Source organism: Phoenix dactylifera, chromosome 3 (genome assembly GCF_051530095.1).
Source record: "Phoenix dactylifera cultivar Ajwa chromosome 3, Ajwa_hap1_PhDact_Kaust_v1.1, whole genome shotgun sequence".
NCBI classification, from domain to species: Eukaryota; Viridiplantae; Streptophyta; class Magnoliopsida; order Arecales; family Arecaceae; genus Phoenix; species Phoenix dactylifera.
The window spans coordinates 52,585,433-52,602,741 of record NC_143192.1 but is presented as its reverse complement, the minus strand read 5'-3'; the positions used below and the strand labels follow the sequence as shown (position 1 = coordinate 52,602,741).

Sequence of the window (17,309 nt, the reverse complement as noted above, 5' to 3'; positions counted from 1 at the left end):
TCAATTCACACTTGGCGATATTCATGAAAATGAATTAAGAATGCTCATGGTGCAAAGTACATGGCTCCCACTCACCTGCCAATCCGGCACGGCCTCGATACGCCTCTAGAATTCTACAGCAGGCAGTGGGGAACTTCTTCCTCTCGTTCCCTAGCTTCTTGCCCAACTGTGACATGCATTTACCATACATTTAGTCTTGTATCAAGGTCATAATCTACGTGCTAATTATAATATAGGGAACTTTAATTGATTCAACTCCCCCGTTCCCTAAATCTTTTCTTTTCTTTCTCTTTTTCTTTTTCTATTAATTAACTCATCATTTATGTGTATTAGGGACTCCCTTGCATGAGTACAAGGTCCCTTTTAGCTTGATCTAGGCTTAATACTCTATTATAGCATGAAATCCCCTATTTTCTACCCGGATGAACAGTAACCCGAACTGACAGTGGGTTACTTCATCCCGGTTTTGATCCACTTTCAGGACTCCAAATTTGATGAAATTTTTACCTAACATTCTACACTCATAGAGGATTCCAAAGAGATAACATGCATCATCATCGGAGGCCGTTTGACCCCCTAAATAATTCGCCGAAGTTGGGACTTCGACACAGTTTTTCCGTAGTGCCGGAAAAATTTGTCGAAATCCGATTCTTTCTCTTTTAACTACCTCTACAACCCTTATCTGATCCCTCTAGACTACATCCACCCTTTGTATAGCCTAATATCATCAAAAGACTAGGTAGGGACGGATATTTACCTTTTTCTTTTTTTTTGAAATCGAGGTCCTTGCGTAGAGGGGAAGGAGATCTACACTTTTCCCTTCAGCTGGCAGCGCAACCAGAGCTTCCTTGCACCTCGAATCCCCTCCCTCTTTCTTCTTCTTCTTCTTCTTTTTCTTCTTCTTCTCTTTTTCCCTCTCTCTGTGTTTCCACGCCTGAGACCTCCTCTCCCTCTCTGTCTCAATTCCCTCTTCTCAGCCAACCCACCGCCAGACAACCCCCATTTAAGTCAAATCAAACTCTAAAAATTCCCATTTTGCCCTTGCCACTTCAACGGATCTACAACTATGCCATTATCTTTTGATTCCTTCCAATTTTACCCCTTATATCAATTTTAAAGGACTATTCTATCCTTTGTTATATAAAAAAAAAAATTTTAGGGTTATTACAAGTCAGAACTGATCCACACTTAAACTCAAAGCAATCTTAGATTATCTTGAAATATAGTATTGTAGGTGGCTTAGCTTCAATCTGGCGAATATCAATTAGTTAAAGATGGACCAAGCATAGGTTGCGCTTTAATTGAAGGTTTGAATCTAATCCAATCATAACATACTTACCCCTCAATCCAATTCAATTTGACTTGATCCTTTTTTCTTTTTTTTTTATCGTGATCAATATTTATATACATCAAGTAAGCTTATAAAGTCTAGTATAAACGAATCCAACTGAAACCATGTTTGAGCCGGAGATTATAGAGCTAGGTCGAGTTCCAGTTACTTGTGGATTAAGCTCTAATCAAGTTTGGCCAGCTAATTTAAAGGTCAGGTTGGACTATAATTGGTTCTTAATCGAACCCAACTCGTGTTGCACTAGAAGGTTGGTTCATCCGTGGCACTGGAAAAAAAACTCCGACACCATGCGGTCGCTTTCCAAATACTATTATTGTCTTAATATTTGGTAGCGTGTGCTCCACCTTTGAGCACGTGTTTGGTTGGAGAGAAAAGTGTAGCCAACAAAAAATGAAAAAAAGTCTCTTATTTGGTTGGAGTTTTCGGAGAAGAGAGATAAAAAAATAGTATTCCTATAGAAATAAGATTTCAATGTTTCGGATAAAAACAAACCAATAAGAATATAGAAAAATTATTTTTCCACCAATGCTTTTTTTTCCTCAAGTTGAATTCGTTTCCTTTGTTAAATGTATAACAGGTATTTCACATAACTTCTCAGAAAAATAGATGCTCAACCAAATATAAGCCACTCTAAAATAGTCACTTTTTCATGGTTAATCAAATATGCCAAAATTATTTTTTCAGACATCATATTCTCAAGAATTAGATTGATAGAAAAAATATTTTAATAAAAAAAATTCTAGCAAACTAAATGAGTCCGAACATCCAACGATCTGGGGCGGTCGGCCCTATAGACCGCTTGACCCAAAGAACGAATGAGATCACAAGTTGAGAAAGAGTCCATTCAATGGCATGGGCTCATCTAAAATCAAAGTATACGTTGCTGTCCAAACAACTCAATTCAAAAGGCCAAGTGGTCCACAATCTTCTGGGCGACATAGTTTGATCAACGTTGAAAGTTAGATGGTGTAAACCTATAAGGAACGCCTTGAAACGTTTTTAATTCTGTTATCTCCCCTCTTTTTGCTCCTTCCTCCGTTCCTCTCTTGTATCATCTTTTTATCCGGCATCTTTTTATTATTTTTTCCTGATTAATCTTGGATTGACTGCCTTTTTTTATATTTTGTCTATAGCATTTCATCCATGATCAGGAATTTAATGGTTTCTTTATGTTTAATCCCAGGACTGCAAGTAAAATAGGTCTAGATGCATTTTATCAACAAAAAGACTAGGTCATAATTTTTTCCTTTGAAATTTGAAGTATCGACTTACAAATATTTTCCATACACCGATGTCATGCCATGTCGCATAACCTTGCTGCAGTAATACAATGTGTAATTATCACCCTTTTAACCCCCTTTTTGCTGCTTACAATACAAAATCAGAATCAGGATGGAGTAATAGGAAAATTATGCATAAGCTTTATAACTCAATATTTTTTGATTTGGGTGCTACTTCACTGTAATATATACTTGCCACAATTAGTGGTGGATTAATATGCATCCTCTAGCGTTCTTATTGGATTAACAATTTACTCCTTGGAGATTCACTGGGCATGAATGCACTATATATGCTCCATAAAAACCTTCCAAATTTTTGCTGCAATACATCTAGGCCACCCATGCATATCCCTGAGATTCTCTAATATTTTCTTTACAACTTGAGGTACTGGAATCAGAAGATAGATTTGTCCTAGATACCAAAGTTTTGAAAGATTTGCTAAGCTGTGCATGCATGGATCTACTAAGTTTTGTCCAGGTGGAGCAAGCCAGCCAACCATTCAAGCCCTCATAAATTACAGACATCTATCTCATCCTCTTCCAAGTCTGTGTGCCTCTCTATCTCACTCCCTTCCATCACCCCACTTGCAGTCATCCTCCAAATGACCTCCTCTCCATCTCCTATGTAATTCCACGTACACTTTTGGCTTTTTGGGTGGGTAAGCTAGGATCGAACTACTGCTCTCAAGTTTTTTTTGAGAAAAAAGCTTGCGCAAAGGTGAAGTGAGAAAGATAAGCATGCGAGTTCTAGGGTCGATCGATCCTGGCCTTCCCACTTCAAAAAAAGAAAAGACACAGAAAACTATGGAAGGTGATCTTCGCTACACCAGAGTTAATTTGTGCCTACAATGACGACGGTAAAACTGGTGATCTCATCTTTACCCTCTTAACTCTTTTTAATGATTTTACATCTTGAATAGCACTTCACAACATTTTGTTATTGTTAATTCATAGCATCCTTGACTCATTCTTTTTGTTAGCATGATTTTAGGGATCATGAAATAACCTGGCCTGTAACATTTTTTTTATTAGCATGATTTGTATCAAGATGTATTATTATTATTTTTTTTAGCGTGATTTTGTTAAAGTAATTTTAGGAATTACGTAATAATTTGTATCGATCTGTAATATTTTTTTTGTATTAGCATGATTCTATATCAGCTTGTATTATTTTTTTTGTATAGAGTATGTGCACTAATATATACAACTCTTGAGATATACTGAATGTGATAAAATAGATATATGAAGCTCTTTCTCTCTCTCTCTCTCTTTTGTTTTTCTCTTCTTTTGCAAATATTTTAACACTTTTAACTAAAATGATTTCTTTTGCCAATCTTTTAGCTGCTTGTGGAATTGGTAACTGGACTGACCTGATATTTAGTTTCTTGGTAGGAAAAGCATATCTTCAGATTGACTGCTTGAGATAATCAAGAAATTAAGATTCCTAGCAGTGTTTTAGGATTGATATTCTTAACCATAAAGCATATGTGGAAGCCTCATGGAGATGCTAGATCTCTATGGCAGAAAGCTCTAGGGCATCGTTAAAACATCTGGTGCTGACATGAGTCATGCTAAGAAAACTTAATTTGGAACTTGTTCATAGTGCTGTCTAGGCGCCTGACCTTGTGCTTTCTTGACCTGGATTTCTATGCTTTATCTCTTGCACTAATGACAGCTCTTTATGACTCGGGATCTATCTCTTAAAATCTAGATTCGAAATTTCTAATATATTTAAGGGGCTTCATTATACGTTAAAAACTTGATTTGGCAAAGGGATCAAGAGACCTAGAGCTGGTAATGATGCTAAGTATTTGTCTCGGATAATATATTTGCAGGAAAATTGTAATGAGCTCCAATTCACATATTCTTGAACCCAACATTAAAACAATATTCGCTACAAAAAAATATAGAATCTACAATGTTATTTTAGTTGCATTTTAAAAAATGCCAGAAAAAGTCACTCTGTCTCGCATTTATAATAAACTTCCAGGTATTAGTTTGTAGCTCGTCTTTTCTATAAAATCTGTGACATTATTTTAGTGGCATTTTTTAAAAAAATACTGGTAAATAAAATTTTGTTCCACATTGATGATGAATATCTGGCTAATTAGTTTGTAGCTCGTCTTCATTGTAGAGTTCACTATATTATTTTAGTGTTTTTTTTTAAAAAATAAACATAATATTTGATGTGGGGTCGGAACCCCGACACCAGCCCACACACCGGCCGAGCAGGGAAAGCATCTGCGTCCCTCCCGAGGTATTGTCCGCTCTGGGATTGCCGCTTCGGGTCTGCGGGAGGTCGCCCAGGGCCGGAGCCCAATGACAGTCCCAATGACAGTCCTGAGCCCTGACGGCGCGGGGGTCCGCGGAGGTTGCCCTCTACCCTCACGGTTTTGTCCTATAAAAGGCGCCTCGTGAGGAAAGGTTTTAGGCCTCCTCATTATAAGGCACAGACCTTTCCGTTGATTAGCCGATGTGTCCCTCCCGAGGTATTGTCCGCTCTGGGATTGCCGCTTCGGGTCTGCGGGAGGTCGCCCAGGGAGGTCGCCCAGGGCCGGAGCCCAATGACAGTCCCAATGACAGTCCCGAGCCCTGACGGCGCGGGGGTCCGCGGAGGTTGCCCCCTACCCTCACGGTTTTGTCCTATAAAAGGCGCCTCGTGAGGAAAGGTTTTAGGCCTCCTCATTATAAGGCACAGACCTTTCCGCTGATTAGCCGATGTGGGACTAAACTGGAAACCCCATCCCACAACAATATTTTATTCCGTATTAATTATTAATTATCAAGTATTACTTTGTAGCTCGCGTTTATTTTTCTTACCCATAGGTTAGAAAAACTTTCTGGAGATATGATTTGATAACACAAAATAAAAATGCGAACTAAGAGTGTATTTTGATGTCGAGTTTAATTCAATTCTAGATAAGGATATGTGAGATTGATTTGGCAAAGAATCTCGATCATTGATCCAACCAAATAATGTATTAAAAATATATTAAAAACAATAAATTATTCAAATACTATATAAAATTATTAAAAATTATACATTTAATATCCCTTTTATTCTTTAATTGCAGAACAAATAAAATAATCTATATTTTAAAGAACTTGTAAGAAAAATTATAGACAAATATAGGAATATGTTGAAGTTATTGATATTTTTAAATACTTTAAACACAATTATTTGAAAATATCACATAGAATAAAGTGAAGTTATTTGTTTTTTACTTTTATCAAAGGAAAAAAGTTTTGAATTTTTCATAAAAATAATTATCAAAATATGAAATATCAACATACGGGTAACCTTCTGACTATAATAAACCATAATTTAACAAAATATATTGTTGTCATGGTCGTTGGTGGTTCTTAAGTTGAAGGATCACTGGTTCAATTCCCACTAAAGGTGGTAGCTGTCATGGATATATAATGTCATGTAGTGACGACCAAGTGATAAACTCCATCCATTCATCAATGAGAACTAACTTGAAGTCAAGATTGCCTGCCCACAGCGAACAAGGGGTATATGAGGCCCATGAGAAGAAACCAGCTCTCCAACCCCAATACACAGATCAACGATATATACCTAGCAAAATAGTCATCCAGCATTCTAATACACATATCTAGATAAAATTAATAAATAATTTTTAGAATATGGTGTTCATCTATACATACTACATAGCCAGATGATACACGCTTAACAAAATAGTCATCTAACATTCCAATACACATCTCTAGATAAATCGATCCATAATTTTCAGAATATAGTGTTCATCAATACATATTACATGGTCAGGTGATACACACTAGCAAATAATCATTCAGTATCCCAATATGTACCTCTAGATAAATCGATATATAGTTTCTAGAATAAGATGTTCACCAATATACAATACATAGCCAGATGACACATAATTATCAACCTTTAGATACAAATTATAAGCTTCTTTAATACATATGCACCATGACTCAGTACATAACTTAAGGTAAATTAAACTTAGTTTTTAGAGTACAGTGTTCACCAATACATAGTGCATGGTCAGGTAATATACACTTAGCAAAATAGTCATCTGACATCTTAATACACACATTTAGATAAATCATTACATAGTTTCCAGAATATAGTATTCGCCAGTATACATTATATAGCCAGGTGAAACACTTAGCAAAATAGTCATCTAGTATCCTAATACACACCTCCAGATAAATGAATACACAATTTTTAAAACATGGTATATACACTCATTGGCTTATTGATACATACTGTAAGTTTTTGTAATTTTGAAATAAAGAGATTCGGAGGAGGAGAAATGGACTCAGGGAGAAGAATGAAGGCTTCATGGAGGGGAGAGACGACTTGACGAAGAGAAGAGAATTTATTTTGGAGGTTTTAGGGGATTTTTATTCTTGATAAGCAGTAGTCCTATTGTCATGCAATAAGTTTGTTTCAAATATTGGTCTGAGAGATTATTTTATTCGGTGCCTGATTAGATTTTTCTTTTGCATGTTGTCTTTTTAAGAAGTCATCTTACCACATGCCTGAGCTTATTGTGCTTTTTATATTAGATTAATTATTAAATCATAGTCTTATCTTATTCTCCTCTATTTGTATCTTAGTACTGTAAACTAGTTATATAATGTCTATCTCAGTTTACATCTTTTTCACCTTTTTCTTTGTTTGACCAAATATAGTATTTTAATGGTAATTAAGGATTAATTATGTATTACATATCTTCAAAATCTGGTTATAAAAAACTTAAAATTTCAGATACTCGACTTTGAAAAGGATTCGGGTTGTTGTTTGGATTTGCAAATCATAGCCAGTAGGGAACAAATATAAATACTCTGAAAATGGGCTACCCTAGTGCAAAACGTTGTGTGATTTCAGAAGATCTTTCTGCAGCAACACATTAGTTTCCATGTCAATATTACAGCAGTTATGCAATGTGGATCCGAGTGTGAGCATTCAGAATTCCCAAATATTTGGGGACTTAAAAGCATCTCACATGCAATTGATATAATATACTGGAAAATATATCAAGAAAAAAAATTTAGTAGAATACATATCCATAATTGTCACAATAAAATTTATGCTACTTGACAACAAGCAATGCGGTTTTCTTTAGTTGCTAACTGTAGGGATCAGGCAGACTATTTAGATATCGAACACGACAAAATTACAAGCTTTTAGGACTGAGGGAACGCGTCGTTGCCATCACTAAGAAAATATTTAGTAATTAAAATCAAGGATTAAAGCATCACTTTTCAGTTATCATTGCAATGAGCTGAAATGATATGTTCACAACTGCATATCATGGCAACACTGCCAACAGCACAGAAAGATGTGCAAGTCTATGAGAATAATCACAACTGACACATTATTTTTTTTTAGCACTTAGACAAAAAACAGTTTTTAACTTCGTGAGAATATATCCTGGATATCTGTGTTGAGATGTTGAACATATGAATTGGTGCAAAAACTCAAGTATCAATCATATGGATCTTTATTTATCTGGCTTATTGCGTATGGGTCCTTACAAACTAGACATTGCCTTCATGCCTACATAGGAATTGAAATGCCACTCCTGTTGCATTCATGTCATCACCTTCAATTCTTCTATCTGAGCATTAGTAACCAGTTGAACTGTAATGGATTGATCTACAACCATAGAATCCTATTAGGATTGACTACTAGAGCTTCAATTGTCTGACTTGTTAGGATTGAATCCTAGATCAGCAGTCAGGTGTGTAACAAACGAACCTCTGGTTGCCATGGATGTGTAGGACTCTCAGAAAGATTGATTTTGTTCAAACTCTGGTTACCAATTTTTTTTCTCTCTTTATTGTTTTAAAACGAAGTCCCGATGCTATAATTAGGTAAAAACTAAGATTATAAAGTAAATTGAAGTACAACAAGAGACAGTTTTTGGGCTTTACCTAAATTCAACTTCCAAGATTCAGAAGAGACTAAGCTGCACCCAAACAGATCGCAGCAACTCTCTCGAGGGCATTTTCCTCCATCCGCATGGTAAATGTTCGCAATTGCCGGTCTTTACGTCGAGCATATCGATTTCATGAATACTGTTTTCCACTCGTTCATGGGAAAAATCGAATGGATCGCTGAAATAAATGCAATCCACTCTGCATCCAGGAATCTCCGCAGCGGGGACGGCCAGATTCTGGTTCAGCTGCTCCGACCTAAACAGAGCATGGCCATCAACCTCTTTCGCCCAGGACGACGCAGGCGGCTTCCTCAGCCTCAGCTTGAACACGTCGAATCGCCCCTTCTCGTATCTGTCATCATCGGTCTCCTCCTCAAATTGGACGAACAATAACAGCTCCCTGGTTGCTGCCACGAAGAAGAAAGTGCCGTAGGGCTCCATCTGCAACGAATGGATGCGTCCGGACTCGAACGGAGCTTCGGCCTTGCAAACCGAGACATTCCCTTCCATGTCGATCATATAGAAATGGCCATTGTGGCATGCCATGGAGAGGGGCGGCTCGGGTAAGTTGGACTCGACCACGGTCCAGGCGTCGTCTCCCACCTTGCAGACAGCAGCATTGCGGTCGTTAAAGTAGCAGTCCCTGATCATGACGAAGCACTTGCCGTCGATGGAGAACGGGTTCGAGGACAAGACAACCTGCCAGGGGTAAACATGGGAGTACTTGTCGAGACCCTTCGCGCGGGACTCTCCATACCTTCTGCTAAGAAACCTGTTGCGGTCCGGGGAGAACACGAAGTCCGACAGGCGGTAGAAGTCGTTGGTCGGAGGGAGCTGGATCCGATCCCTGGTGACGGGATTCAGCAGCGACAGGGCTGCGTCGGGGGCAGCGACGTCGAGCAGGACCAGCCAGCCGTGGGAGGCGGTGAGGATTATCTTGTTGACGAGCTCGGGAACGAAGACGGTGTGCACCTTGTTGGTGGAGAGGCTGAAGACGTGACGGGCTTCGCTGGCCGCGTCGTACGGCAGCATCAGAAGCGGGATGTGCTGCGGGAGGCCGAACCGGGTAGCGGCGGAGCGCCATGCGCTGCATACGCAGCGAAATCGGATGTAGTCGGACGGCTCGGTCATCTTCTTGATGAGGAGCTTCATGAGATCGGTAGGAAGGTTGGTCCATGGGGATTGCCTCGCGTCGACCGATGCCATCGTCGTCGATCCGCGAGTGAAGCGGGGAGGAGGGGATAGGTTCAGGGTTTTCGCGCAGCTTGTTCCTTGCTGCCTTATATAGAGGAGGATCCCTCTCGTTCGCATCCATAAATGCTTGCAGATTCGTCACCGTGGCGAGGAACGCAGGGATAAGAAATGCTCTCCGACACCAATCTCGCTTTAAATTCTCGAGTTCCCGCTGCAGGTTTTCCGGTCCCGGTCCTCCTAAATTGATGGTCAAATTTATGTTTACTCCTCGTTGACTCGAAATTTTTTATGTTTTGTAAACACCAGATAAGTGCGAAATAGATCTGAGTGCAAATAGATTGTGGGGACTAAACATAAGACTTTGGTTAATTCTCTGAATGCAAATAACTCCTCTCTTTTTTTTTTTAATGTGATCGATACGTATCTCATAACATTTTTTTTTCTTTTATTTATGTGATTAAAATTTCTTTGAGCCCCTTGTCAGCAAGGCTTTTGATCTAAACTGATTCTGTCTCATGGTAAATTCATTTTTCTTTTATAAAAATGTCTATCCACTTCACTTTCTAATAAAACAAAATTGTATCTGTAATATATTATAAAAAGGAATCTTGAATTTCAGATATTTCCCAAAAGATTCCATCTATTAACTTTTTTGACCAGAATGCACTGAGAATTTTTCAAAATTACTACCTTTCCTAAATTAACCCTGCCGAATTGGAAACCTAGCTTATCCATGAATCCTTCCTTTTATATGAAAATAAACAAGGTAGCATATAAACTCTCTTTCCTCTATTTTTCCTTATAATTTAGGTCGAGTAATTCTACGTAACTATTGCCATGTTCTTGCCATATGATAAGAAAGGATTGGTACAACTCGTAAATTTATTGTCAAACTTGACGAGTCGATTGATTATGAAATTACCAAGTCAGCAATGGTGGATCTCATGAACTTTTTGCGTATGCGTGATAGGCACCCCAAAATATTTTCCATTATGATTTTTGATTCATTCACCTCTCTATTACAGTTATTTAGTTAGCAACCTTCTATCTCCACTATGGTAATGTTGTCCTTAGTCTTCTCTCATAACAATTTACTTGAGAATATAAATTGACTAAAACAATACTATTCTTTAGAGTTTGTGTATATAAATTTAATATTTTATATTTATAATTTTTTCTTGAGCAGGCATTTCATGTGCTTGTTTTGTAGTATAAATTAAAACTAAAAGCATATTTATCGAATCTCCAATGAACAATTTTGATTATTGAAATTGTAGCTAAACAACAAAAGCTTAGCATCAATCCATACGGGTTCCATGGGGTTAGATACATTGTACATGGTCATACTTATGCCTAATTTTGTTGTGTAAGTGCATATACATGTTTACTTGTATGCATGTATGTATCTTTCATCCATATGCATGAACAGGATGAAAACCAAGTCATATGCATCATTTTAATTGGTTTCCTGCTATAACAATGTATTTGAAGGGCAATGTAGGTGCTGGTTTAGTCCTAGGTAGCCAATTCTATGACAATTAAAAGAACAATAGGATCTCTATCACATATGAAGCAAACAATTAAATACGGTTATCACACTCGTATCTAATGAAAATAGTTTTTTCTTTTTTATAAGTGTTATCTATTCCCTTATGTTATTTTCCATGTGCGTTTATGAATGATATAAGAAAAGTGCATCTATTAAAAATAGAAGCATACATCTCGGTCATTTTACATAGAGTAGCTATAACCACAATCTCACCATAATGACTTTGCAAAACTGATTCCAATCGCTATTGCTAATTTTTAAATAGTGACCTCCGAATATTCCAAAACCTAGCTCAGGCATGGACTTGGTTTAGTGTTCGGCTCAGCAGGTCAACCCTAGGTCAACCACAGATTGACCCACTAACATGTAATATTATAAATAAATAAATAAATAAAATACTAAAAATAATAAAATATGTAGAAAACTAAGAGCATAAAATATGAAAATTATGAATAAAAAATAATTCTCATGACTTGTTCTATAATAAATTAATACAAAAGATATATGCATTTCAAGCCTAATAGAAATACCTTATTTTCAATTTTTGAGAAAGAGAAAAATATAATTTATAAATTAAAAACTAGATCTTAAATAGAATTTACAATATCAATGAGAAAAGTTTTTGAAGTATTGAATTGGGTGAGTAGATAGTAGTTTGGCAGATCAACAACGAGTCGCCTCAGTTTTTAGAAAATTTAATTTTAAGGTTGACCTATATAGGCTTATCGGTCATGAGTTAGCCAGGTCATAGGTCAGGTCTTTAAAACATTTTCAAATAAAAATTTGTAGAGAGGCCTATAAAAGAGAAAAGACCAAAATTAGGAGCTGCACATAATTATTTCAATTGTCTGTCCATGACCCTGTGACATTCTTTGTGCGGAGAACGCAACATTAAGGGGTTGTTTGGTATGAGATGATTATCTCAAGATCTTTGATGATATGGGGTGGATCAATAAGATCATTGTGTTTAGTTGCACAATAGTGATCTTATGTGGCCGCAATCCCAAATCATCTATACTTCTCAATTCACCATCTAACCCAGTGATGGAATACTTATCCTTGATATCAAGTTCTATACTTATCCTAGGATATCCAAGATTACCCTAGGATAGTAATCTTGGATGAAACACTGTAGACCTATGCATGCTTTGACTTTCTGTGGCATGAGATTTTGCAGAAAGAGGAGCAAATTGGATTCACAATGATGGATGTAGTGCGAAAAATGTTGCGCGAAGTAATGTTTGTGAGACATAAAAGTTGGTATTTACCTGCAAAAGTCAGCCCATAAATGCTTTCCAACAATTCCATCTATCAGAGTATCAAAATGAACATCTTGTAAGGATAGAATCTACTTTCTCATGCAGGATCAAGCAAGCCATCCCACCCTTGGTGCATAATGTGCTGTGGATATATTTCCCTTGCTTTAGTTGAAGAAAGTGATATTGTCCTGTGTCCCTTTTGGATTTGAGCATGTACCTTTGGAAGCATGACTGAGTGAAAGGGTGCGACCTTGATAGCATCACAAAAACTGCCAATACTAGTTACATGTGTTATGTTAATGTCAGCTAATTAACATCAATATGAAGCTTAAGGAGTAGCTGCATGACAATAATGATTTGATGGGTGGTATTATATTATGTGCTCGTTATAAGTTCCCCTTGTTTATTTTGTAAGCAAGACTCAGTGAGGAGGAGCTTACATCTCATTATATATGTATTATATATTGTTGGTTGTACGCACGGCCTCTTTTATCCTTTCATGTGTCTTCGGATAAAGTTGACTGTTAATATTACTGAGGTGTTATGCATTTCTCTGACTCCCTATTTGTTAGATTTTTTCACGCTTCTTTTACTCTTATCTCAAAGTATTTATATAATCTCTACATAAATAATTTCTCTGAAAATTCTGTATCAGGTGTTCATAAATCCTTTGGCTGATTTGGAATCTATACTTCAATCTGGGAACTGGGAAGAACTTCATTTTTAATTAGTCTCTCTGCAGCTCCTGGCAGCTGGAGTGAGTTATAATACAAAACTGGTTATGGATGCGGTGTTCTTTTTAGTAATGTTTAAATGTTTGTGAATATTAAGTGCATCATCCTTCTGCTTTCTAGGAAAGTTTTAAATGGGTCTTCCCCTTAAAGGAGCTTGAGATGTGGATTAGGGAGAGAAAAAGAAGTTATCATTTTCCACTCATGTCCTTCAGTTTGCTAATTTCTTTACTCTGTTTTAGCACTAATGATTTCTTGCATTTTCTTTATTGAATTTGTTTGGTAGAGTTGCTGGCTCTGTTTCTCATTCCATGTTGTTGATCTCTGTACTGCTTAAAAGAGAGGTACCAAAAATCTACTTTTATAACACTTCTAATGGGTATTCTGTTTGTATGTTCATCATAAATTTATTTTTTACATTTGATATCATATATAGTATTCTTATTGACAACAATTGTGTTCATGTTGCTGCCCTGTATACATTTTGAGGCCTTGTTAACTTATAGCGATTGTGATGAAGCAATCACTCTCTAAATATTTTTCAGGTATGCTGTCAGCTTTAGCTGTGCTCTGTCTCAGTTAAATTTATTGTGTAATGATCAGTAAATATGCCTTGTCTTGTACAATGATTATTTGAGACTGTTCCAATGCATTCTTCAAGTCTAATTATTGTAGACATGCAAACTGGAATCTGTTTTATTTGGAGACAATGAACTATGCTCTTCTTTTTTGCTACCAGTAGAAGTTTAATTCGTTGGACAATAACAGATTCCTAGAGTGAGTTCCATTCTAGCTTCTTTTTTTTTTTGCTGAAAATTCTATTCTAGCTTTTAACCTATTGTATTGAACTGAAAAATTTTCGTTAATGCCATCTCACAGTTCGAGGCTTCAATTAAAGAGGATCAAGTTAAGAGAGTATGTAATCATATTGTATTATGTATTTATATTGTCTATAGATTGTTCCATCAGGGTGCATAAAAGAAATGCAATGTTTTTAGATATGGTGCCTAAAGATAAATTACCAGGAACGCGAACTTCCAATTTGCTGTCTGCATACTACTGGGAGATGTTCTATTTCAAATGTAGCATGACGCATGATGATTTATAGTCCACCAAACTCAGTTTTATAGTTGAAATCTCATGTCGTATCGATGTAATATAAACCACTACTCGTATTAACATGGGAAGATGATAAATTGATAACCTGGTCTCTGTTTTAGATGAAATAGTTCCATGAGACGGAAGAGGCACGATGCAAGTCCTTCGAATTAATAAACTCCTCTTTCTTTATACTGTGCTGATAATGGTTATTTATTTCCATTGCTCCATGTTTAGTAATAACTTTTTTTAGTAATTGTGATCCTGAATATGTCTGCCTGAAAGCTACATATTGATGCAAGCTGAGCTAATTGTTCTTTATCTCAATTAAGGTTCGCCATACCGGTTCGAACTGAATTGTACAGGGCGTATAGTACCGTACCAGTTCGGTACTTGTATGAGTGGCGTACGATATTTAGTACGCCGAAAAAATCTCATATTATACCATACCGACACTGTGTTAGTATAGCACCAGTACGAAATTTGGTATCGAGATAGCGAACCTTGATCTCAACTATTATGTGGTTATCAACATAATTCATGTGCAAGAGACCGGCTGGCACAAGGACTCTTTCTGAAATTGGTGTGCAAATGGGCCAAAACTCCTCTCAACTCTCTGCAAGTTAGGGAAATAACTAAGGGCTCGTTTGGTTCGCGTGAAGCATTTTTTCTTATAGGAATATGATTTCTGGAAAGCAGATTCCTAGGAAGAAGATGTTTGAAAAAGTACTTTTGGCATGTTTGGTTGACCATGAAAAAGTGACAGATTTTTAGAGTGCTTATATTTGGTTGACCATCCACTTTGCTGGAAAAGCTATGTATAATTTCTATTATATTCTTAATAAAAATTAGATTTTTAATGCCTTTTAATACTGAAGGCCTTTTTGAGAAAAAATAAAAATGGAGTGAATCCTGGCTCATGAAAAAGTAACTTTTCCATGTCTTTCATTGAAAAGACCTTCCCATGTCTTTCATGGAAAAGACTTTCCCATGTCTTTCATGAAAAAGTAACTTTTCCATGTCTTTCATTGAAAAGACCTTCCCATGTCTTTCATGGAAAAGACTTTCCCATGTCTTTCATGAAAAAGACTTTCCCATGAAATGTGGGAATCATATTCCCATGGAAATACAACTTTTCCATCTCTCTCATTTGAAAACTTCAACCAAACAAAAGACATCTCATTACTTTTCCGTTGACCACACTTTCCCACTTTCTTTTTCCGCGAACCAAACGAGCCCTTAGAGAATATCTATTAAAGAGGCCTAAAGGCCCAAACTATAAGAGGCTATGGCCCATGACTACTTGGGCTATACACGAGTAACACGACCGATATGAGGTATGATACTGCATACCCTAAATATGTAAAGAAATAGATCTACTTTGATGTATTTGGGCTTAATTGGAATGCATGAACTAGCACTTCGTATTTGACCTTACACACCAAAAGAAAATGTAAAGCATTTTCTTAATTCTTTTTTGATTCTATGTCTTTTGTTTTGTTCAATCACACATATGAAAATTACTTAATCACAAATGTCTTGCAAAGTCAATAGTTTGAAATTATTCAAGGTCGAGAAAAATTGACTATGATCTATGAATCAGGAATATTCCTTAGAAGCAAAACCTGGATTGATAATGCCCTGGAGCCTAAAAATCTTATAATTCCCTTTCAGTGCAGCAACCAATAATTTGCGAATGACGTCTGAAATATCCAATGTTTCATATTTGCATGTCCTAGAATCTGGACTAGTTTTTATATTGTGAACCTGGATATATTGACATGTATATCTTTTTGTTGGCTGTTCATTCTGTAATATTGAATAATTGACATGTATCGATATGATGTTATCGTACTTATTTTTACGTACATGTGCATGTTTTGATATTTAGGCCTTTTTTATATATAAAGGAGAAGATATTCAACCTTGTTTTTTATAATCAAGAACTGAAACCATTTATGTGATTCCTTTAGTCACTAGCCAGAAATTTGCCCCTCTATCCATCTCACTATTGCTTTGCTTTTTTGATTTGAACAGCTCTATCTCTATCCTCATGTTTTCTATAAAACATAATCATACGTGCATCTATTTGCATAATGCATGCAATTAGCTATTTCTGTACATCCATGGGTAGTTGTGTATAGGGGAAGCAAATCAGCACACTAAGCAAGTTTTGGGATTCAGCTTTGCCCATCCGTTGTTAGCACCATATTTGATGCTACAGGCCAGGCATAATGCTCAAGTATTAGATAAATCTTTCCATTAAAAGGCAAAATAAAACCACCAAGGTGGTAGCCCAGTTGGAACGGAGCGTTTGCTTCCAACCAAGTGGTTCCAGGTTGTTGCCCAGATAGACAACCCAAGAGGGGGGGGGGGGGTGAATTGGGTTTTAAAATAATTTGAATAATTAAAACGATGTGGTTGATTAATTAAAAACTATTGCAAGTTATTTAATTAATGCTAAGTGTTGTGAGTGATGTGAGGGGAAGAAGAAGAGAGACAATCCAACACAAACACAAGGTTTTATAGTGGTTCGGAGCTAACCCTTGCTCCTACGTCCACTCCCCAAGTCTCACTTGGGAATTCACTATAACCCTCTTGGATTACAGCCGGTTGTTTTCCAAGCTCACAACCAAACTTGTTTTACGAGCTCACAACGAACTTGGTCGGTTTTCCCAGGCTCACCGACTAGAACCGCCCCGATTGTTTTTCCGGGATCACAATCAAACCCTTACACACGTTGGTTTTAACTCGGCTCACCAACCAACCTCAATCCCCTTGATTCAATCCCCGATTGAACCAAGTAAATACAAGTTGTAGAAAGAAACAGAAAATGAGCTTCTCAAAAAGCAGATGAAAACAATATGAACAATAAATGAAGTTAAGAAGCCTCAAACGCTTTTAGATTGGA

At 36.8% G+C, this 17,309-nt stretch overlaps 1 protein-coding gene across 1 annotated transcript; it reads right to left on the bottom strand.

Annotated features, from left to right (window-relative positions):
• Positions 1 to 8,582: 8,582 nt before the first annotated feature.
• LOC103706208 (F-box protein SKIP23-like) lies at positions 8,583 to 9,773 on the bottom strand. Its single transcript, XM_008790247.4, has one exon. The coding sequence runs from the start codon at positions 9,771 to 9,773 to the stop codon at positions 8,583 to 8,585; it is 1,191 nt and encodes a 396-aa protein (XP_008788469.3).
• Between the last annotated feature and the right edge of the window lie 7,536 nt (positions 9,774 to 17,309).